This window comes from Hemiscyllium ocellatum, chromosome 29 (assembly GCF_020745735.1).
Source record: "Hemiscyllium ocellatum isolate sHemOce1 chromosome 29, sHemOce1.pat.X.cur, whole genome shotgun sequence".
NCBI lineage: Eukaryota > Metazoa > Chordata > Chondrichthyes > Orectolobiformes > Hemiscylliidae > Hemiscyllium > Hemiscyllium ocellatum.
In genome coordinates, this window is record NC_083429.1 from 22733597 (window position 1) to 22758079 (window position 24483).

Sequence of the window (24483 nt, forward strand, 5' to 3'; positions counted from 1 at the left end):
GAGATAAGCTAGAGGGGGGTGGGGAGAGAGTAGCATAGAGTACAATAGGTGAGTAGGGGAGGAGAGGAAGGTGATAGGTCAGGGAGGAGAGGGTGGAGTGGATAGGTGGAAAAGGAGATAGGCAGGCAGGACAAATCTGGACAAGTCATGGGGAGCTGGAAGTTTAGAACTAGGGTAAGGTGGGGGAAGGGGAAATGAGGAAACTGTTGAAGTCCACATTGATGCCCTGGGTTGAAGTGTTCCAAGGCAGAAGATAAAGCGTTCTTCCTCCAGGTGTCTGGTGGTGGAGGCGGCCCAGGACCTCCATGTCCTCGGCAGAGTGGGAGGGGGAGTTGAAATGTTGGGCCACAGGGTGGTGTGGTTGATTGGTGTGGGTGTCCTGGAGACGTTCCCTAAAGCAGTCTGCTAGGAGGCCTCTGGTCTCCCCAATGTAGAGGAGATGGCATTGGGAGCAACGGATGCAATAAATGATATTGGTGGATGTGTAGGTAAAACTTTCATGGATGTGGAAGGCTCCTTTAGGGCCTTGGATAGAGGTGAGGGAGGAGGTGTGGGTGCAGGTTTTGCAATTCCTGCGGTGGCAGGGGAGGGTGCCAGGATGGGAGGGTGGGTCGTAGGGGGGCGTGGACCTGACCAGGTAGTCACGGAGGGAACGGTCTTTGCGGAAAGGGGTGGGAAGGGAAATATATCCCTGATGGTGGGGTCTTTTTGGAGGTGGTGGAAATGTCGGTGGATAATGTGGTTTATGCGAAGGTTTGTAGGGTGGAAGGTGAGCACCAGGGGCGTTCTGTCCTTGTTACGGTTGGAGGGGTGGGGTCTGAGGGCGGAGTCGCGGATGTGGACGAGATGCGTTGAAGGGCATCTTTAACCACATGGGAAGCAAAATTGCAATCTCCAAAGAAGGAGGCCATCTTTGTGTTCTGTGGTGGAACTGGTCCTCCTGGGAGCAGATACGGCGGAGGCAGAGGAGTTGGGAATACGGGATGGCACTTTTGCAAGACATAGGGTGGGAAGAGGTGTAATCTAGGTAGCTGTGGGAATCGGTGGGTTTGTTAAAAAAAAATGCCAGTGTCAAGTCGGTCATCATTAATGGAGATGGAGGGGTCCAGGAAGGGGAGGGAGGTGTCAGAGATGGTCCAGGTAAATTTTAAGTTCAGGATGGAATGTGTTGGTGGGATTGATGAATTGCTCAACCTCCTCATGGAAGCACAAGGTGGCGCCAATGCAGTCATCAATGTAGTGGAGGAAGAGGTGGGGAATGGTGCAGGTGTAATTACGGAAGATCGACTGTTCTATGCAGCCAACAAAGAGACAGGCATAGCTCGGGCCCAAAGATGTGCCCATGGCTACCCCTTTGGTCTGGAGGAAGTGGGAGGATTCGAAGGAGAAATTGTTAAGGGTGAGGACCAGTTCGGCCAAACGAATGAGAGTGTCGGTGGAAGGGTACTGTTGGGGATGTCGGGAGAGGAAAACACGGAAGGCTTGGAGGCCCTGGTCATGGCGGATGAAGGTGTAGAGGGATTGGATATCCATGGTGAAGATGAGGCGTTGGGGACCGGAGAAACGGAAGTCTTGGAGGAGGTGGAAGGCTTGTGTGGTGTCTCAAACGTATGTGGGGAGTTCCTGGACTAGGGGGGATGGGACAGTGTCAAGGTAGGTAGAAATGGGTTCAGTGGGGCAGGAGCATGCTGAGACAATGGGTCGGCCAGGGTGGTCGGGCTTGTGGATCTTGGGAAGGAGGTAGAACCGGGCAGTGCGGGATTCCCGGACTGAGGTTGAAAGCTGTGGGTGGGAGATCTCCTGAGGTGATAAGGTTCTGTATGGTCTGGGCGATGATGGTTTGGTGATGGGGGGTGGGGGTCATGGTCGAGGGGGTGGTAGGAAGAGATGTCCTCGAGTTGGCGTTTGGCTTCAGCGGTGTAGAGATCAGTGCGCCAGACTACCACTGCACCCCCTTTATCCGCTGGCTTGATGGTGAGGTCGGGATTGGAGCAGAGGGAACGGAGGGCTGCGCGTTGAGGGTGAGAGGTTGGAGTGGGGGAGGGGGGTAGACAAGTTGAGGTGGTTAATGTCCCGGCGGCAGTTGGAAATGAAGAAGTCGAGGGCAGGTAACAGGCCAGTGCGGGGTGTCCAGGTGGATGCAGTGTGTTGGAGGTGGGTGAAGGGATCCTCAGAATGTGGGCGGGAGTCCTGATTGTGAAAGTAAGCTCAGAGGCGGAGGCGGCGGAAGAGGTGTTCAACGTCACGGCGTCTATTAAATTCATTGATGCGTGGACGAAGGGGAATGAAGGTGAGTCCTTTGCTGAGGACTGATCGTTTGTCCTCAGTGAGGGGGATGTCTGGAGGGATGGTGAAAACTCGGCAGGGCTGGGAGCTGGGATCTGGTGTGGGTGTGGAGCTGGGAGTGGGGGCGGAGCCGGTAACTGGAGTGGGTGTGATGGTGGGGGGAATGGGGGTGGAGTCATGAGCAGGGGTGGTGTTCCCCTCAGGGTTCTGGGGGCCAGGAATAGTGACAGTGGGATCTGTGGGGGGCGTTGGTGGGGGAGGAAGTGGTGGCTGACATGGCAGTAGGGGTGGCGGAGGAGATTGTGCGTGTGACATCAGCGATGATGTGAGAGGCGGAAGTGATGTCATGTGTGATACATGAAGAATTGAGGGGCAGAAGTGCCTGTGGGAGTGGCCATGATGGGTGCAGAAGTGACATAATCAATCAGCGGATGCAGTAAATGATGTGTGTGGAGGTGCAGGTGAATTTGTGGCGGATATGGAAGGATCCCTTGGGGTCTTGGAGGGAAGTAAGGGGGGAGGTGTGGGCGCAAGTTTTGCATCTGCTGCACCCGATGTGGCCTCCTCTATATTGGGGAGACAGGCCACCTACTTGCGGAACGTTTCAGAGAACACCTCTGGGACACCCGGACCAACCAACCCAACCAGCCCGTGGCTCAACACTTCAAATCCCCCTCCCACTCCACCAAGGACATGCAGGTCCTTGGACTCCTCCATCGCCAGGCCATAGCGACACGACGGCTGGAAGAAGACTGCTTCATCTTCCGCCTAGGAACCCTCCAACCACAAGGAATGAACTCGGATTTCTCCAGTTTCCTCATTTCCCCTCCCCCCACCTTGTCTCAGTCAAGTCCCTCAAACTCAGCACTGCCTTCATCATCTACAATCTTCTTCCTGACCTCTCCGCCCCACACCCCCACTCCCACTCCGGCCTATCACCCTCACCTTGACCTCCTTCCACCTATCGTATTTCCAACGCCCCTCCTCCCTACCTTTTATCTTAGCCTGCTGGACACATTTTCCTCATTCCTGATGAAGGGCTTATGCCCAAAACATCGACTCTCCTGTTCCTTGGATGCTTCCTGACCTGCTGCGCTTTTCCAGGAACACATTTTCAGCTCTGATCTCCAGCATCTGCAGTCCTCACTTTCTCCAGGAAGGGCCAACAGACTGTATTCCAACTGCGGATGCTAACGACAGCAAAGGCTCCTGGTCTCAGAAAGTTCTGATGCAGCTGTAGATGTTGCTGAGGACCAAGACACACTGTTTAAAAAGTCCCACCTTGATGTTTTGGGGCATGGAATAGGGGAATTGCTGGGCATGATCACAGGGTCAACACAGGAATGGCATTTTGAAAATTGGTTCCGTCATCCAGACAATATAGTCACTACATATCTGATGTAATCCACGAGTCATTTTAAACTGAGGATGAATCCATGGAAACTGGTGTCAACAAAGGCATGCCTACCATTACTTATAGAGTCTAGAAGGCCAGAGTTCAGGTCCATAACTAGGATCAGTCCTTAAGCAGTACTGGTGTAGATTCTTGGTGTTGGAATGGAGTCAGGAATCCTGGAAATGGGTCCTCCGTGTTATGTGTACTCCTCCACAGAGTATCTCTAACTCCTTGAAAATCCAGCCCAATGTTTCAGGCTGAGGACCTTCCATTAGGTCAGGGAAAAGTTAGGAATGAAATTCTGTCAACTTTAAGAAGGTGAAATCAGGTTATGGACTTACCATTCCCTTTAGCCCTGTCCTTCCAGCTCTTTTATTCTTTAAAGCCTCATGTTTCCTGCCCTACCAGAGACTTGATTTCAGCTAAATTTTAAATTTATTGGCCCACATATTTCAAGCAGTTTGAGAAATCCTACTTCCAAACTTAATTGTATTAAAGATTCTTACAAAACTTTAGATGTCTTCTGTGCTGAAGATTCCTGGGCAGGAGCTTTGGAGAAGGTGCAGAAGAGATTTACCAGAATGTTGCCTGGATTGGAGTGTATTGGTTAAAAGGAGAGACTGGACAAACTTGGATTGTTTTCGCTAGAGTACCAGAGGCTGAGGGGGAACCTAATAGTATACAAAATAGGAAGAGGCATGGACAGGGTGAATAGTCAGACTCTCTTCCCTCAAGGTGGAAATGTCAAGTACTGGAGGCAAAGGTTTAAGGTGAGATAATGTGAGGCAAGTTTTTTTTTACACGGAGGCTGGTCTGCACTGCCAGGGGAGGTGGCTAAGCAGTTATGATAGCAGTGTTTAAAAGGCATTTAGGCAGACACATGAACAGGCAGATAATATATGGATACGGACCATCTGCAAGCAGAGAGGTTTCGGTTGGAATGGTATCATGGTCAGTATAGGCATGGTGGGCCAAATGGCCTGTTTCTGTGCTGTCATCATCCTTTGCTTTATGTGATGATTCCTGTCCAAGAATCTATTAATCCACTGGTAGATAGAATCAGTGGGAATCTACCTCCCTGTTTTGCAGCAGTCAGTCAGTGTTGTGACAATGTTGTCACTTTAACAAGGTTATTTTGTCCTTGAGTTTAGAAAAAGTGAGGACTGCAGATGCTGGAGGTAAGAGCTGAAAATGTGTTGCTGGAAAAGCACAGCAGGTCAGGCAGCATCCAAAGAGCAGGAGAATCGACGTTTCGGGCATGAGCCCTTCTTCAGGAATTCCTGAAGAAGGGCTCATGCCCGAAACGTCGATTCTCCTGCTCTTTGGATGCTGCCTGACCTGCTGTGCTTTTCCAGCAACACATTTTCAGCTTTTTTTTTAAAGAGAGGCCATAAAGGCAGAGATGCCGAGGGGTCTAGAAAGAGTTGGGTTTAACAATGGCCAGTTTTCCCAGTTCAGGTTTTCTCTAGTTTGGTTTAGCTGTGGCAGTCACAGGATGCTGCAGTCCAGGAAAGGACTTCAGCAAACTTCAACAGATGATTCCTGACTGACTTTCTCTCTGAAATCTCTTTGAATGTTGTTCCCTCAGAATCTGTGTTTCAATTTACCCTTTTGCCAAGGGTGTGTTTAAGGAATGTTACTAGATTAGAACAGTTCCTTAGTTAAATTGCTGAATCAGGTCAGTTAAGTTTTCCAGTAAGTAAGTTCTTCTAAGTTCCATTGCCTTTTGTTTGTGTTTCACCGTTAATGTTTAAATAAGTTCTGTGTTGCTTAAAGCTGAGTGGTTTGACCAGCTGCATCACACCTGGAATTTCCACTTCATAAGTGCTAAAAATAAGAAAAGGTTAGGGTTGAGGCTACCTTCTTAAAATACTTTGAGGGAAGCTGGCCTGGTCCAAATCAGTGTGTTTTGAGATTTAAACATCTGACAGCGTACCCAGCCCCTATCATAAAGGAAAGTGTGGCATTAGGGTGCTAGGTAGATGAGGGATGATAGTTACATCCATCACCATCACTTCTTATGTTACTTGTATAATTTACAGCAACAACTTGGTGCAGTGCTGTTGTGGTGCTGAATTGTCAATAGTGTTAACGTTTGGATGAATTGTGGCTCTGTCTGTCTGTTCAAATGGACAGTGAAAATCACAGGGCACTATTCAAAGAGTAAGGAGTTCTCCTGATGTCTGGCCTAACATTCTTCCATCAAGAAACACCGTTGGAAATAATTAACTTGTCATACTGTTGTTGTCTGTGGGATCTTGCTATGCACAAGTTGTTTATTGCAATTGCCTGTCAAATAAAAAACAGCGGCTCCACTTGAGCAGTCATTGAGGGGTTTCAGAATATCCACAGGTGTGAGAGGCATCAAAATTCTACTTACCTCTCAACAAATGCTCAAGATCAGCAATAAACCTCTGAAGATTAATACGAAGTTGTTTATTTTTAAATTATCCAAAAGAAGGATGAAATTACATACGTTGCAGTCACTGCTAAACAGTTACTGCATAAATCATAGTCAAAGCTGTATCTACTTAAATAGCATAATGGTGTGTTTGAGAATCAAAGACGACATTTAAGTTGCCTGCAATATTCGTAATGTGATCCCATAACTGCATCTTGTCGGCCCCCCCCCCCCCACCCAAAAGTGCTCAATTCTGATTCATTTCGTCCCTGCTGTGCCAAGATTGTGATGACGCAGCCAATGAGTGAGTTCTGGGAGGACTGCAGTGGAGGATTGTGGGCGTGGGTGAGACGGGTTCACTGGCTGACTTCACCAGGGTGAAGTGAGTTCGTTCACTCTGTTGAACCCAGCACAGCATCAGTGAACTCTTCTGTCACTTGCAGCAGGGAAGTTCATGTGAGTTCAAGAGGAAGCGTTGCATTCTGGGGAACGAGTTCCTTGAGTGCAGGCGCTTGTCGGAAGGAGGTGAAGTGAGTTCATTTGTTTTTAATGGGTTGCTGTTCACTGAACAAGGCGAAGAGTGGTGCCAGAGAAATCCACGAGGAGCTGGTGAAATTGGCAGGGAGCACATAGCGGAATTTGACACTGCACAGCTACTGACTCCAAAAACAATTTTGAGGATGTTGCATAATACGTCAGCAAAGGTTACCTAAGCAGCCTTTTAAAATTATTTCATTGACATTGAATTTATTAATCTGTGGTTTTCCCAATTGGCATTCAACAGTCCAGTCTTTGAATGGCTATCTGTACATGAATGCAGCCTGGTAAACCTTAACTAATTAATAAACATGACCACAGTGTATTTATGTCACATTTTAGGTCATAGTCATAGACTTGTACAGCACGGAAACAGATCCTTCCATTCACCTCATCCAAGCTGACCAGATATCCTGAACCAATCAACTCCCATTTAGTCAGAGATGCACAGCACAGAAACAGACCCTTCAGTACAACTGGTCCATATCTTAAACTGATCTAGTCCAATTTTCCAGTATTTGGCCCATATCCCTCTAAACCCTTCCTATTCATATACACATGCCTTTTAAATTTTGTAAATGGACCCATTTCCTCTGTGGTACACAACAACAGCTTCTATTGATATTATGCCTGTAACACAGTAAAACATTTTAAGATACTTCAAGGGAGCATTATCAAAATTTGAAAGTCATTGTAATGGTAAATTGTAAGATTGGCTTTCATGCTGGATAGTTTTGTATCAGTAACAAGGAGGTTGCTGGATGTGTTGTAGATATTGTTAGAGAGTTAAGGAGAGATCACAATCTGCTCAAGAATCACCATGCTGCATCAGTCTTCCAGTGACCTGATGAGATTGAGATTCCAACAACAGCAGCGTGGCTATGAAGTTGCAGCTCGACATTTCCATCGTCACACTAACTGCAATCTTTGCCAGTGAGATGTGGAAGTCAGCAGCAAATAGGAAGTTAGACAACTTTGATAATGTCTGCAAAAACATAGAAAATAGATGCAGCAGTAGGCCATTCAACCCTTTGAGCCTGTGCCACCATTCAATGTGATCATGGCTGACCATGTCATCTCAGTGTCCATTGCTGCTTTATCTCCAAACCCCTTGATCTCTTTAGCCACAAAAGCCATGTCCCATTTGGATATATCTAATGAACTGGCCCCAACAGTTTTCTGTGGCAGAGAATTCTACAGGTGAAGAAATTCTTCCTCATTTCAGTACTGAATGGCTTACCCTTTTATTGTTAGACTGTGAAATCTAAGGTCCTTGGCCTCCCTTAAAGAGACAGCAGCATCAATAAAGAAGTGTTACACAGGACTGTTCAGTGGCACATATGGTATATCAACACAGCAAGTGGTAGGACATTTCCCAAACAGGATAAAAAGATGGAGCTGGCTTAAAAAAAAAGACCTGGTGCGATTATCATTCATGAGAATGATCAGTGACACCCTTTAGACTGTAGTGAAAGAGATTCCAATGGATCAGGACTAATGGTATTGCCTTTGTTCCACATGGGGCCAGAGGAATTAAGTCTTATTAATACCTTCAATTCTGTGAGTGCTCTGCCTGAAGGCAACTCCTTGGCTTATTGTCTACTGATGATTCATGCTGAGTAGTTTTCTTGACAGTTTTTGTCAGCGGTCATTTTGGCTATTGCGTTTTGCCCTCTGGAGTAGGGTAAGGAGGCAGTTTCCAAGTGTACCTCAGTGGGAACAGGAGCTGTACCCACACTGTGGCATAGTTCTAGATCATAGGCTATTCATCAACTTCATTTCTTCACTCGAAGGGTGGTCAGCCTAGGAAATTCACTTCCACAGAGTGCTGTGGAGGCCACATCACTGAATATACCCAAGAAAGCGATTGATACAGTTTTTAGACATTATAGAAGTAGCGGAATGGGGAGAAAGTGAGGATATGGGATTGAATACAGGATCAGCCATGATCATATTGACTGGTAGAGCTAACTCAAAAGGCTGAAGAGCCTACTCCTACTCCTAGGCAAAAGTGAGGACTGCTGATGCTGGAGATCAGAGTGGTGCTGGAAAAGCACAGCAGGTTAGGCAGCATCCGAGGAGCAGGGAAATCGACGTTTTGGGCAAAAGCCCTTCATCTACTCCTGCTCCTGGTTTCCATGTTTCTGAGTGATTAGCTCTCTCAATACTTTTATTAAACAACAGAAATACATTGACTCAGTGATAGAATGGGTTCACGGTACAGCACAATTTCCACTAAGAGTTGAATATTCCTCATTTGCCTAGGGTGGTACAGTGGCTCAGTGGTTAGCACTGCTGCCTCACAGCGTTAGGAATCTGGGTTCAATTCTAGCCTCGGGTGTTTGTCTGTGTGGAGTTTGCATAATCTCCCTATGTAGGTGTGGGTTTCTCCCACAGTCCAAAGATATGCAGGTTAGGTGGATTGGCCATGCTAAATTGCCCAGTGTTCAGGGATGTGCAGGCTAGGTGGGCCAGCCATGGTTAAAAGTAACCCAAGGTGGGTCTGGGTGGGATGCTTATTGGAAGGTCAGTGCAGACTCGATGGGCTGAAAGGCCTCTTCCAGCCCTGTAGGGATTCTATGACATAAATTAAACCAGCAATCACACATTTGATTAGGCAGTACGATGTAGGGGATATGCTTATCTGTTTACTGAGAAATTCTGCTTGCAGTCAATACTAAACCGGACTTAAAAGTTCTTAATTTGGATTACGTAGATATGGTTTCTTCTGCTATGAACTAGTTCTGTGCCTATCTAACAGACTCAAAAAACTGTTTCTACTTGTAAGACGGATATACCTGACTTGTTCATTTTCCCAAGTCCTTAACAAGAAAAACGACAGACGCCAAGGTCATCAAGTACACCCCTTGCTTTCGAGAAAATGAGTTCAGGAACAACATGACAATAATTGAACTTCCCTTGCTGCTGGTTACTATTACACTAAAATGACTTCATTTCCCTCACCCCACCCTCTGACACTCTCGCACTGCCCTGGGGTCACTGAGTTTGTGAAAATACCAACTGCATTTTGGGACAAGCTCCACAGAGTTCACAGAGTGCAGCTAACAGCAGCGAAAAGGTGCATTAGGTTTATTCTCCAACTGACACACAAGTCATGGATGTCAGAATGTGGATTGTGAATGAGTGCCAAGCACAAGAATGCCCTTGATGCTTTTGGTTTCAATCTTAGTTAAGCACTGTAAGCAATTAGATTAGGAGTATGATATAACCGGTATCAAAGAAGTCAGTGTTGTCGTGAAATTTGCTCAAACAAAATAGAAATGAGAATCACATTCAGCCCTTACTCTGATTAAAGCTTTTAGCTTAGGGGAGTATTTTGCAAGATAATTAATTATCAACTTGTGATTTTGGGTCTTATGATAAATATTCAATTCCTGATTGATTCTTCATCCTATTCACTTTTTGTACGATGATTATTGAATTCTGGAATTCTCTGCCTATCATTTTTCTTATTTCCCATTCTCTTTGGATTTTGCCTTTGTTTCTCTCTCCTATCTCCGAGTGGATTTCTATCCCTCTGCCATTTTAGTTTAGACCCTCTCCAACTGCACTAGTGGAAAGACTGATATTCTGAACTTTTTACTTCTTTATTTTTCTAATTTACTCCTACAACCTGTAATGCTGGGCTGCTCATTTTTTTCTTTATTTTTGTTTCCTAAGAATTTGCATTTACGAATCTGCACCCAGGTACCTTTGTACCCAAGATGGTACTGTAAACCTAATGTGACAACTGTAAACTTATCACTGTACTCATTTGAGTACTTGACAATAAAGCCAATTCAATTCAAATCCTCCCCTTAGGACATCAGTTCTGGTTCTGACCTGATCAGCTACCCATTCAAATTCTACAGGCCCCACCTTCCCCAGAACTGGTCTCATTGTCTCAGAAAATAATAGCCTCACATCGTCTCTCTATGTATTTATCTGATATATTCCATTACATTCACTTTGACTAGCACATGGCACTAGTAATAATCCTAAGATCACTACCCTTGAGGTCTTATTTTCTTCCTAACTCTGCTTTTAGGAACTCATCCCTTTTTTAAAATCCATGTCGACTATACCCATGTGCACCACAGCTACTGACTGTTAACCCTCCCATTCCAGAATGCCCTGTACTATCCTTGACGCTAACACCTAGAGGCAGCCACAGAAACGTCTATAAACTTACAATTGAATCCCCCATTACTATAACATTCCCATACAACCAATGAATTTGATTGCTGCCACTTTCCTCAGAGGCCATGCCGCTAACAAAGCAGTCATTTATTTTCATGAAAGCAGTCAGTATATGTGGAACTGCTGAAATTGTGCATCAGTAGCTAGAGCATATTCATGTCAGAATAGATAAATCCTTGCATTATGCTGATAGACATTCCAGCACAAAAAGGTAGAATGATCACAAATACTGTGGAGGAATCACACAAAGGAAAAAAAAAGCACTCCAATGCAGGGAAAGCAGTGTTCTCACTCAGAGTAGCAGAATAATTTTGCACACAAGTGTTTGGCTAATAGGAAGCACATGTAGATGGTCCCTGGAAAGACGTCAACTGAGGACTGCAAAATCATTCTGCACCATACAACAGGTGGTTTCAGTCAGGTCAACAGGTGATAAATGGTTTGTAACTGTTAGAGTGAGCACTGCAAGAGAGCATCAGGTCAACACAGTGTCAGATAGATACTGGTGCATCATGTATTATAATCTTCACATACTTCTGCAAAGTGGTTCAATATGGCGATCAAAAAGTAAAGCACTTGAAAACTTCAGCCTATATAATGACACGATTCTTACATCAAAAGGACAGACTATTTTGAGAACCTAATGCAATATGACAGACAATTGGAGTTCCAGATTGCTGGCAAACTAGAACAAGTTTAAATTTTGGACTGTCAGCATGCAAAAAGAGATTTGCCAATATTGCAGCAGAACAGATCCTAGAGGAGTGCAACATGTTTACAGGGTAAGGGTGCCTTCCTGGACGATATCATTACAAAGCAGATGAGAACGTAAGACCAATTCAGCATCTGCTGAGGAAAATTGCATCTGACCTGAAGTCCAGCAGGAAACAGAAGGAAGAGGTGGAAAAGGAGGCAGTAATCTCAAAAGTGACAATTTCTACAGAATGGAATAGCAGTATGGTAACTGTGAAACAGCCTGGGAAGCAGAGTGTGCATTGACCCAAAGGTTCTGATGAGATTTCACTGATCTCTGCCAACCATAGAAGGAATTTTGCTACAATTTGCAAATACACAAAAAAATGTTCACCACCCTAGATTGAAGGACAGTCATTGGCAAGTGAAACAGGATGAAAACAGTAACTTTCTAACGATATTCTGTCCACCATTTGGGCGATACGGATTATTGTACATGCCATTTGGCATTTCCACCACCACAAAAGAATACAATCATATGCAACACAAGATAGTGAGCGATCTTCCTGAGTGGAACTGTAGTAAATGTTTTGCTAACTTATGTATGTGTAGACACAATGAAAGAAGCAATAGTTGGCCACAATCAAACCTAGTGTGACAGCTAGACAGAACATGAAGTTGAACTAAAGATGTCCAAAATTAAATTGATATGCCTTAAGGTGAAGTGATGGCCTTGTGGAATTATTGCAAGAGCATGTATCCAAAACCTCACCCAATGTTCAGTGGAAGTAGGTTTCAATCCCACCATCACAAATGGTGGAATTTGCAATCAATATTACCTTTGATGTGAAGGGCACTGCTTGTCACAGGCCAGTCTGGTGTTTCTTTTCTTCCTGGTTGTGGAAATTTGAATAAAGATTCATGCACTTTGTGTCTTTTAGAAAAAAAAATTGATAGGCCACGTCCTGCCATCAAAACATCTTTGCCCAGAAAGGTGAGAGCTGTAGCAGCAATGTGGTGACCGATGGATGTAAAAGGAGTTTCATGTAGCATGGCTACTTTTTGGATTCATCAACCATTTAGCAAAACTGTTGCTCAATTTGTTATCAGCGCATGAACCATGACATGCACTCTCTGCCAATGATATTCAGGGATACAGAACTGCAATATTCACCAAAGTCAAACTAATGATGGCAACACCAGTGCTGAAATACTACGATGCCATCCTGCAGCATGACCATAGGGAGGCAGGACTTTGAGCAACTGGTTACAGTTACAGCCTCAGTGTCAGCACAAACACAATGGCTAGTTTGCCTTTGTTTGGCAACATTTTCATTAAAACCTAATTGGAAGAAACAAAGTGACAGTTCAAGTTGGACACAAACCACTTGCAAAAACATTTCCTTCAAGCTACCACTATCTGTCGCAAAGCTTCTGTAAAGAAAAATGAAAAACGGGGATTTTTGAGATTGAAATGTAATAGCACGCTAATGTCTCTCCTGGCTTGACATAGTTATCTCTACCATGAGGCAGAGATCAGTTGGTTGGACAGCTGGTTTGTGATGCAGAATGATGCCATCAGCCTGGGTTCAATTCCTGCAATAACTGAGGTCACCATGCAGGACTGTCCTTCTCAACCTCACCTCTTGCCTGAGGTGTGGTCTCCTTCAGGTTAAACCACCACCAGTGTTTCTCTCATGAGAAAACAGCCCAAGGTCTGGTAGGACAGTGGTGACTTTGTTTTACAGTTGGCTGGATGGCTTGTTTACAAACACCAGTATAGATTCATTTCTTGAACTGGCTTAAGTTACCAGTTAGGCGCCATCCTGAGACGTGACGATCCTCAGGTTAAACACTGCCATCACCTCACTGTCTTATGAGAACGTCTAGGAGAAAGTGAGGACTGCAGATGCTGGACATCAGAGCTGAAAATGTGTTGCTGGAAAAACGCAGCAGGTCAGGCATCATCCAAGGAGCAGAAGAATCGACGTTTCGGGCATGTGCCCTTCTAGAGCTTCTTCAAGGAAGGCATCCTTGCAAGAGGATTCGCAGTAGGTTAAGATCTTCTAGGAGAAAGTGAGAAGGGCTCATGCCCGAAACGTCGATTCTCCTGTTCCTTGGATGCTGCCTGACCTGCTGCGCTTTTCCAGCAACACATTTTCAGCTCTTATGAGAACAGCCTGCCACCCTTTAAGATTATGGTGAATTTCACTTACACTGAAGGTATTCTTCTTACAGCTAGTTCAGTGAAGACACAGTAGAAGCTAAACTATGTACCTTTAGCTCATAACAGGGCTGGAGGGGGCAACTAATTGAGATGTATGAAACCAAGAGCAACCTCAATAGAGTAGAAAAGCACTTAATTCAAAAGATCAATAACCAATAGTGCATTGATTTAAAATAGTGAAACAATTAGAGTTGCATTGAGGATACCTCTTACACTCCAGAGAGAATTTTCTGCCCGAAAAGTTGGGAAAGAAGAAGCACTCGTTGCACTTTTAAAACTCAGTTGCGATTAATACAATCTGCTTTAACCTATGTGCATTTTTCCTTGAGTTTGAAATAGGGATTAGGTCAGCAAACTCTTCTTGACAAGCACAGAACTGATGTGCCAAATGGCCTCCTTGTGTGTCCAAATTTTCCCTGATAATGTGTCAATCAGGATTACAATACAGACACTACAGTTCTGTAAGTATAGCAGCGTATTATACATAGCAGCAATGCCTCAACTATGTGATCCTCCTATAACCTCTGGCCTGAAATCCTTGAGAGCATCTGGGACCCATACGGGGTCAGTCACTAACCTCAGAGCTGCATCAGAATACAGGACCATTTTGCATAATGTGGAACAAATATCTAGTACAGGATTTCACAGGAAAGCTGTAAATTGTCCTAAATAGACAACGTGCTCCAAATTCTATGATGTTTTTATAATTGTGTGTGCTTAAAGAGCAATAAAATCTAAAGTCTTCCCAGGTCTTTGTGTATATATCAAAGAGCTGTACAATCACAAAGGTTTGATCCTGGGCTACCAGCCAGTTGAAAAATGCTGGGACATAAGCATTGGGAGAGGTCACAACATCTTGTTACACTACCCCAGCCAAATAACTAACTAATCTCCATAGAGTGCTGCATATGACATGGTGCTAGAGCATGGCTGGACGTTGGGTGAAAACAGAGTGAGCAATCAAGCACAGTGGGGTGCAGGGACAGGGACGTACCCATTGAAATACAAAAGCTAATTAGAAGTTTCAAGCGGAGGAAGTGGGAAAATATTTGAACAGGAGGAACAATTACCGATCAGAATCAAACCAGGCATCCTCTGAAGAAAAGCAAACACACTGTTCCAAAATGTCCAACTGAACCCTTTATTTGACCAGTATAGAACTTAAGCCCGCATAATGACTTTTTGGTCACTCATCGTGAATCACTCAATCAATTTTACATTTGAGACAGATTGCTGCAGACAGAACGCAACATGTAAACAAACTCTCCGATCTCTTCCTTTATTCCCAAACTAGTGTATATAAAAAAAATACAGCTCTTCTTCACAGGACAAGGCCTCAGTGCTGCTATCAGTCATAGCTGCTTCATTTCTTTGTTTTACGTTCTTGAGAGCCCTCGGTTATCCAAATCTTTCACCTGTGAAGAGATAATGAGGAGTTAACATGGAGCTCATGTTTCAGGCTTATGAGCTATCACTAAAATAAACAGCATACTGTTTGTATTTCAGATTTCCAGCATCTGCAGGACGTAACAGATACTTTTACAAACAAACGGTCAGACGGTGTCAATATTGATAGATTATTCCAGGTTACCAGATTGTGGAAGCTCAGAGGATACAAATGCAATCTGACTGCAGATAGACTGGATGTTGGACTCCTCCTCCCAGGAACAGCAGACTCTGGAGTACAATGCCAACAGGGCACTTATGGGCCAAGTCTCCGTCTTGAAAAATGAGCTGGGGTCGGTTCCTAACCAGGATAGGGACTGTTTCATGTAAAATGTTTTCGATAATACTTGGATGATGATGTTACTGGAAGGAGTCAGTCAGAGAGAAATTTTCTAGAGTATTGTCCCTTAAAGATTTTTGGGTGGGGATTACAAAAAGCTTACTTTATGAAGGCTTGGCCGTGGACTAACTTGTAATTCTGTGCTTGTGCACACTAACTCAACATCAATACATCTAGATACCTTTACAAATGGTAACTGCATTAGGATCAATACAATCAGCTTCAACAAACCAACTGGATGTGAGTATGGAAATAAAGCAGTCTTGCTTCAGTTGTATAAAGCTTTGGTAACACCACACCGAGCAGCATTGCATAAGATTCAGTCTGCTTAAGGATGGATGTACTTGTTATAGAGGAAAGTTAGCAAAGGTTCATTTGACTGATCTCTCAGATTGCAGGATTGTGCCACAAGAGGAGAGTGAGGAGCCTGGATCTGTGTTTAGTAAAACAAGAGGTGATCTCATTGAAACATATGGATCAAGAAGGTAGATGCAATGATCAGATAATTTATCACAGATGGCAGAGTGAAGCTGGAATTTCCAAGCTATGGTAACTCAGTACAACTTGGCAGATCAACTTTGAAAACAGATCCTACAACCAGGAGTTGAAACCACCAGGAAGCTCAGAGAGGTCACCTTGCAATTGCAAGCCACAGTGCCCAGAGGGTAGGGCATAGTGCTTTCAGAACTCACCTTATATATACGGACTAGCCAGTGCTCGGTGGTATACGCCTCTTCTAGAACATCAAGCTCAAAGTCTTTGTTCCCAATCTCGGCATTCCTTACTCTGTCATAACCAGGTGGGCGTTCTGTGGGAAAAACAATGGCACTGTTAATATTGCATTGTCAATTAATTCCTTGATTAAGACTGTGTCCTGTGACAGTCTCAGCGTAGGATTCAGGAGAAAAAAAAAGTCAATGCAGATGTGAAATTGCTAAATCAGAATGGTGCAGCATTGAAGTTGGGGGATGGGGTGGGTGGTGAGGCAAGTCTTCAGTGGGTAGAATTTGAGTACATTGGGTAAAGTACAGGGAACTAATGTTCAAAGTTATATAGTGTATTTTACCTCGACATTCCTAATAAGGTTCAGTTAAATTAATAAAATCGCTTCACAGTGCCTGACATAACGATTAGCTTTAATTAACCAGTAAACTCCATTTGACCTGTATAATACCTGATGAGAAATCCTTAACAATACTTGAAAAAGTGGGAAAGTAATTGATTCTTAAAAATAATGGGGAAGTTTTAAAGTCTATGTATCATTATAAAGTTATGGCAATCTTAAAGGGAGAATGAGATTGCTTGGGGGTTTGATTCAAATCTAACTACGCATTCTTCCAAGAAGGAAGGGCATACTCAATAGCTTACAGTATGAGCAAGGGACAGGTGATGAACACTGGAATCTAACTGTACATTTGCAGGCATCCTCGGGGCAAACTTCAAGATCCAACACTGTAATCGAATGCTTCACCCCCAAAACCCTATAATTTCAGAACCCATCTTTCTGTTACCAGCAGGTTTTAGGATTAAAGCCATGTGCCCTGTAATCTCAATGAGCTAAATGCTTATGAGAGAGAGAACTGGCATAGTTTAAAATTCCTGTGCAGGTATGAATCTCTCCTTTCGGGTTATGTTTATAGTTTCACAACAACATGTGAAGGACATATTTCCACATATCCACGTGTACAAAAAATGGTCATAAGGAAGATAAGCAACAGGCAATCCATTTTAGAATGTGCCTCCGTTTAGAATATTATAAGTATATTCTGCCTGCTTGTTCCATGACCAAACTATTCACAAAATTTACGATGGTGCTCAACTGATCTTAACTCCACTGCCCTGTGGCTGAACACTTCAACTCCCCCACCCCCACTCTGTCAAGGACATGCAGGTCCTGGGCCTTGTCCATCAATAAACTCTTACCACCCAACGCCTGGAGGAAGAACGCCTCATATTCCAATCGGGGCCCTGCAATCACACGGGATCAATGTGGAGTTCACCAGTTTCCTCATTTCCCCTTTCCCCACACTATCTTAGTTCCAAGCCTCAACTTGGCACCTCCCTCCTGACCTGTCCATCACCTTTCCCATCTATCCGCTCCACCCTCATCTTCATCTACCTATCGCTTTCTCAGCTACCTTCCCATCCCCCTCCCATTTACCTCTCAGCTCCCTTGATCCATAAGCCTCATTCCTGATGAAGGGCTTATGCCCGAAATGTCGATTTTCCTGTTCCTCTGATTGCTGCCTGACTTGCTGTGCTTTTCCAGCACCACACTCTCGTCTCTAATCACCAGCATCTGCAGTCCTCACTCCCTCCTGATCTTTGACACCAAACAAATGGTGTCTCACCTCACTGTCAAAAATTTGTGGGTTTACTCCTCATTAAAGAGACTTAAGTACATAATCAAAGCTGACAGTGTACAGCAGCAGTGGTAGAGATATCACCTTTAGTGTAGGACATTAAACCAAAGTCACTTAATGAGAGACAAACTGACCTCATTGAGCAAGCCAACATTTATCCCTCAAATGGTATCCTTAAAACAGTTTACCTGATCATTACTTCAATGATATTTGTGGGATAACCCTGCATGCAAACTGTTTACAGTATTCACAGCATCGCAATAGTGACCAAACTTGGACACTGTTTTAATTGTTGTAAAGCTGGCAAGTGTACAAGGAACTATACAAATATAAGTCTTTCCCAATTCAGGCTGGGATTCTCCTAGAATTACAGTCAAGTGTAAACTTTTGTGCCCTGACGGTACAGTTGAACTGGGTTAACACACATTAAAAACATACACATTGAAGGCACTCACTAGCTTCAGTGTAGACTTGACCAAAGCGATAGTAACACATTTTGTACATCATGCAGTTGAGCAGGGTAGGCGATCCCTCTCTGTCGACACGGAACTCTCCAGTTGGGGTGTAGTAATCATGCTCTTTGATGTGTCGGCCTGTGTCGGTGCTTCCTCCAATTCTCACCATCCACAAAAACTTGTTTATATCTAAAGCAAAGAAAATGATAAATGGAACTGAATGAAATTTAAAACTAAACGCTTTGCTCAGTATCATTTAGCACCATTTGAATTCCACGGCTGACGAATGACGACATTGTTCCAGCGGTAGTGGGCACCTGGGTGTTCACAGACTGAGGGATGGACTTTGTGGCTCTGTTTTTCAGGTGGTGAGGACTCCTGGCAGAGACAGGGGAGTGATCTGGACACTTTTTTTTGGCTGGTCATTCTGTTTTTAGTCCCGTCTTTGGTATACTAAGATGGTGCTGGAGAATGGCAATGTTACACACTTTTCACTGTATCCCTGTATTTGAATACACACGACAATAAAGATCTAAACCTAAATTAGAAAGATGGAAATACAAAAATGATTTAAAGCTCACTTGGAGTCCTTGTTCATGAAACTCTGATGTTTTAACTTATTTTGTCAAAGCCTGGATCAAATTGAAGAGCAGCATTTAGTTCAGAGTGGGAGTATTTATTGTCCACTTCCCTCTTGTTCCCAGCACCACTCAAGGTTTAGGTAAGTAGGCGACTCCCTGGTTTGCCTTTCTCACCAAGCATGCCTCTCTAACAATTTGCAGCAAGACTAGAAATATTATAATAAATTTGGGATTTTTATTGTTTTAGAGTCATACTAATTATTAGTAAGGAATCAAAAATCTTTTACTGTTTGCCATTTTATTTGTCACTGCTTCCCTTAATACAGTCAGGAATTACAGCATGACAAACAGAACACTTGATAAACAATTGAAAAGAATATGTAAAAAAAAAGGATTGGATTAGAATGAGCAGCTTGAGATTTAGAGGTAACACTGGAATCAGTGGGCAAAATGGCCTCCTTTTCTGTTCTGTGGTAGATTATTAGACACGAAATTGAAGATTTAAAATTGTCAAAAAGAGTATAAAGTCAATTTTTGAGAACAAGACTGTTATAATACATTCCCCATGTACAAGAGATTATTTCACCGCCCTCCATATTACTGAGCTATAAAACAAAGATTGCCTGAAAACTGGCAATTCTTCAAAAGCCATTCAGCTACTTTGGTACATAAGGAGTCTCAATTTGAGACCTTCCAAGATAAGGTGCCAAAACTGGGCTCCAAATGTTCCCCTCCTCATCCTTACAGATCCTCTCCCAACTTTAGAGTTTTAAATTTCCTCACTGACTGCAGGTCTTCTCTCTCTCCACTTCACAGTCTCACACACCCCTCAGTCCCAACTGTGCTTCCATTTGTTAGCCTTCCCTTACCAGAGTCTAACTGCCTAATCCTGTCCACGCTGACTGATGTAATTCACTTTGCTCCTCCAAACACACTGCAGATCTCTCCCACATTTGCTGTTTGTAGGTTTGTAGCAAGTATAGGAGATTATCCGCGTGTGAGTGGAAGAGTGGCTCCTCACCTGTCTTTCCTCTAAGCTCCAAGGTTCTGTGCCCAGCACGCTGATCATGAAACTGACTGGCTCAAGTCGTTGCTGCTGTGCACAGATCCTGCAGGCCTGCTTACCCAGAAAGCAGATTAGAGGGAATGAAGCTCCTCACCATTTCCTTCCTTTAGATGGGGATGCCATTTTTCTGATTTGTTGTGCAGTGATTGAATTTTCCTGTGAGAGTTGAAAGTCTGAAGGCCAGATTCACCCACTGCCGCATGTATTCTTCTCTGAAGGTTGTAAAGTTTTAGAATTCCCTACTCAAGGGAACAATGGAGGCTGAGTGATCAAATATATTCAAGGATCAGTTAAGTAAATTGGCTGTGAAATATCCTGTGCCTATTTCTTATTTTCTCAAATTGTGGAGTGGGCTTCTCGAAGTATTTATGCAACACCTCATGATGCAATGTATAAAATACAAAGAAAGCTTACCATCAGAGGAATATCCTGTGAGACCTCCAAAAATGACCAATACGTAGCTGACATCTAACTCCCTCATGATCTCGTAAGCCTTCTCCTCTGGGGATGCCATTGCCTAGTAGTGGATAAATGTACCCAGCATTAGTTACATACAGGTGTGATATCGATAAGCTTCCCCCTCATTTTGCTGATCTTTGCCTGCTCAGAAATCCATTGTGCAGAGAATAAACAAACAAATCTTCTAATATTTCGATAACAATCGCAGAGGACAAGATCGCAGGTTAATTAATCTATACTGAGATACTGTCTTTTGTTCTTTCCTTTATCCTATTGACATCTCCCTTTGCTTCACACCATCATTCCTGCTGTCATTTAAACTATTGCCTTCCATCCTCGAACTAACCTTTTTTAATCTGCCTTCTCCAATCCCTTTCTCCTCATCGGCTTTCAGACTTGCTTCATACCCATTTTCTCTCTTTCTTTACCAGTTTTGAGAGAAGGGTATTGATCTGAAACATTAATCTGGTTTCCCTTTTTACAGATGCTGCCCGACCTACTGACTATGGCCAGCTTCTATTTTTTTTTGCTTTAAGCATTCTAGTATCTTAGACCCAAGATGCCACAGCGCAGTAGTAGTATTTTCTTGAGTCATGAGCCCGCAGTCGTGGCATACCTTCTGGTTTGGCACTCCAGTTTAAGTAGTGTGGGAGTGCTGCATTGTCAGAGGTGCTGAAACATTGAGAGCTGCCCTATTCTGTATGTTCAGATGAATTTACGAGTCCATGGCATTATTCAAAGAAGAACAGCAGAGATTCCTGCTAGCTTTGCTGACATTTATTGCTTAACCAGAACTAAAACATGCAAATTCTTCAATTATTTACTTTCTGTCTGCAGCAAATCTCTACGAATTGTTTTGGCTGCCACGTTTCATACAACCGTGACTACACGTCATTGACTATAATGAGTTCTGGGGAGTCCTTGGGTCATGCAAGATGCTACGCAAATGCAAGTCTTTTGCTTTTACATTGAAATTTGTATGCAGGAGGGGGAACAAAGTGAGTGCTGAAGCATAGGAGGTAGGGTGTCATAGTCAGGTTCCTATCAATCACGGTACACAGAAATCCTATGAAACGCCAGCAGCTTGTCCTCTGTAACTGATGCCAAACTGGAGAAAGTAATATTAGGTATGATGCTATTTCAGATTTCCAGCTGATGCAGTGCTTATTTTCAACGCTAGGCAGAAGCAGATTACTGCACTGCTCAGAAAGTTCAGCATCAATAGCAGATTTTATGATGAAAGTTTCACAATCTGAAAGTTGGCCCCCCACAATAGGTTTTGCTTAGACTTTTCGGTGTGTGCATAACATGGTTTCTGAAATGAAATTATCTTTTCTCAAGCTACATACCTGCCCAACTCTGGAAATGTGAGTGTTATTCCAGGTGTTATTGTCTACTAGGATGGTTCGATTGGCCATTGCTGTGATTTGGTAACCATAATCCCACCACGACATCACCTTGGCATCCTGAAAACAGACAAGCTCAATGTAACCCAGACGAGCAGTGAAGGTAAATCAGCTACTCCATTAACCCAGCACCAGTTTACGTGAGGCAGCACACCATCTATAAACATCACAGTAGAAATTCAAATGGATAGACAATGATGCATAAGAAAATACCAGTTAGTCCATCCAGCAAATACCTTATTGCTTAACATAGACATTCCCCACCCCAACAAGAGGTGGTTTATATCCCATAAAAGCAAGAGAAAATAAAATCCTAGGAATTAAAGAAACAGAAATTCTATCCAGAATAAAAATAAGATCCTTTTTGTTTTTGGTGATATGTGCTACAATAACAACCACTGTGACCATAGTTAGTTCAGTTTTACACCATCAAACTGGCACAGGTTATTACAAAGTTCTTGAAGTGGCTCATAGTTCCTTGAAAGTGGAGTTGCAGGTCGATAGTGAAGAAAACGTTTGGTATGCTTTCCTTCACTGGCATGTGCATCAATTATAGGAATTGGGAGGTTATGTTGGAGCTACATAGGACATTCATTAACCTCTTTTGGAATATGGTGAGCAATTCAGGTCACCCTAACATAGGAAGGATCTTGTGAAACTTGATTCAGAAAAGATTTGCGAGGATGTTGCCAGGGTTGGAGCTATGAGGACAGGCTGAGGAGCTGTTTTCCCTGGAGTGTCGGAGGCTGAGGGGTGACCTTTTAAAATCATGATAAGCATGGACAGGGAAGGTCTTTTCCCTGGGGTGGGAGAGTCCAGAACTAGAGGGCTTAGATTTAGGGTGGAGGGGGAAAGACATAAAAGGGATCTATGGGGAAACTTTTTCATACAGAGGGTGGTGCTTGTCTGGAATGATCTGCCAGAGGAAGTGGTGGAGATGATACAATTATAACATTTAAAAGATGTCTGGATAGGTTTATGAATCGGAAGAGTTTAGAGGAATATGGGACAAATGGTGGAAAACAGAGCTAGATTACTTTAAGATATCTGGGGGGGGGGGGGGGGCATGGACGGATGGGGTTTGTTTCCATGCTGTGTATAACTCCATGACTCGTTTCCTGGGACAATGCACTCTCATCCATGTGAAATTTATGGAGAACAGCAACCGATTCAGAATGGAAATACAAAAGGAATCAGTCATTTGGGGAGACACATTCAGACTTTCAGAATTTGAGCACAAAACACAATAATTAAGATTAAGGGGAACAAAACTGATGCTGCCTGAAGCCCCTATTTGCTTGCAGGACATTAGGTACTAGCTAGTGTGGGGATCTGGAGTCACCTACTGGCCAGACCAGGTAGTACGGACAGATTCCCCTCTTTGGAGCATATCCAATTTCAAATCATGCAGCTTTCATGGCATCAACGCATTAATTGGAGGATTATTGAACTCAGGGCTTGCAATTTACCCATGGAAGAATGTACACTAATTGCATCTGGGTTTACAATCCAATCAATGCGTTACACATTATTTTGTTTTAAAATTGGAGTCATTTACAACATAAAAGGTGACCATTTGGCCCACTGTGTTTAAGCTAGCTATTAAAGAACCATCCATATAATCCCCCTTAACCCCCAGGTCTTAGTCCATAGCCTTGTAGGATACTACAAACCCAAATACCTTTTAAAAGTGAGGCCACTACTACTCTTTAAGGCACTGTTGGACTGTATGGCTCACTCCCTTGTCCTGAACAATGAGAAACTATAAAATGCTAATCAATGCCAAAAGAGTTCTACATCCTCACCTGTCTCTGGATAAAAATAACCCTCAAACTCCCCTCTAATCTCGGTACCCATTACTTAAATCTTCAAATAAGCAGACAAGGGGTACAGAATCAGTATTATCACAGCAAGAGTGCACTACTATTTATTCAAACTTTCCTATTTTGGAGGGTTACTGGAACACAATGGTCAACACAATTATTCTGCAGCAAATATTACTGTTCAAAGATTTCAAGTGAGCAAATGCAAGCTAAGGTACTAGTTGAATTTGTAAGAGACTGAATTATTTCTCGTTCCTGCACACAACACATATTTTACCAAAAACACTTCTGCTGAACTCTACTTCAAGGGAGGCAGTCCAAGGGCAGTGGGCACTGACAGTCAAAGGGTGGCCACAATTCAGCAAACCTCTGCCCAGACAGAGTTCTATTGCATTTGCTTGTTCTGGAGGTCTCATCTTTCTCACAAAAGCTTTCAGATTTGGGTCATCAAAGCATGAAACACCAAACAACTTAACCCGCTTTACTCTGACTGCCTATTCTGAAGCTTTTCCTGCTTCACGTGGAGGCATCGCCGATGTGCTTTCTGACTTCTGCCGGTGCCTGCCTGAATCCAGTCATGTGGTATGCCCTTACCTCCGGGGTGTTGTGTCTGAGCCAGTAATAAGCCTCCCTGAAATCATCGAAGATAATCCTGCTTCCGTCCCCTCCCCGAGCAGACAGAACAATGGAGGGGGATGAATATGCCTCGCTGGTCACCCAAGTGGAATGAAAGGTGTAGGTAATTAGGAAGAAGGTCATTACGAGCACCATTCCACTTGCTACCTAAATCAGAACAAATTACAA

At 43.6% G+C, this 24483-nt stretch overlaps 1 protein-coding gene across 1 annotated transcript in view; it reads right to left on the reverse strand.

Annotated features, from left to right (window-relative positions):
• Positions 1-14862: 14862 nt before the first annotated feature.
• Positions 14863-24483, reverse strand: part of stt3a (STT3 oligosaccharyltransferase complex catalytic subunit A) — a 42924-nt gene continuing 33303 nt past the window's right edge. Inside the window, exons 13-18 of the mRNA XM_060846803.1 lie at positions 24274-24462; positions 21800-21916; positions 20406-20508; positions 18345-18533; positions 16219-16334; positions 14863-15155 (exon numbers count right to left, since the gene is read on the reverse strand). Coding sequence (XP_060702786.1) covers positions 15117-15155; positions 16219-16334; positions 18345-18533; positions 20406-20508; positions 21800-21916; positions 24274-24462 — 753 coding nt within the window. The 3' untranslated portion in view covers positions 14863-15116. The remainder of the gene's footprint in view (positions 15156-16218; positions 16335-18344; positions 18534-20405; positions 20509-21799; positions 21917-24273; positions 24463-24483) is intronic.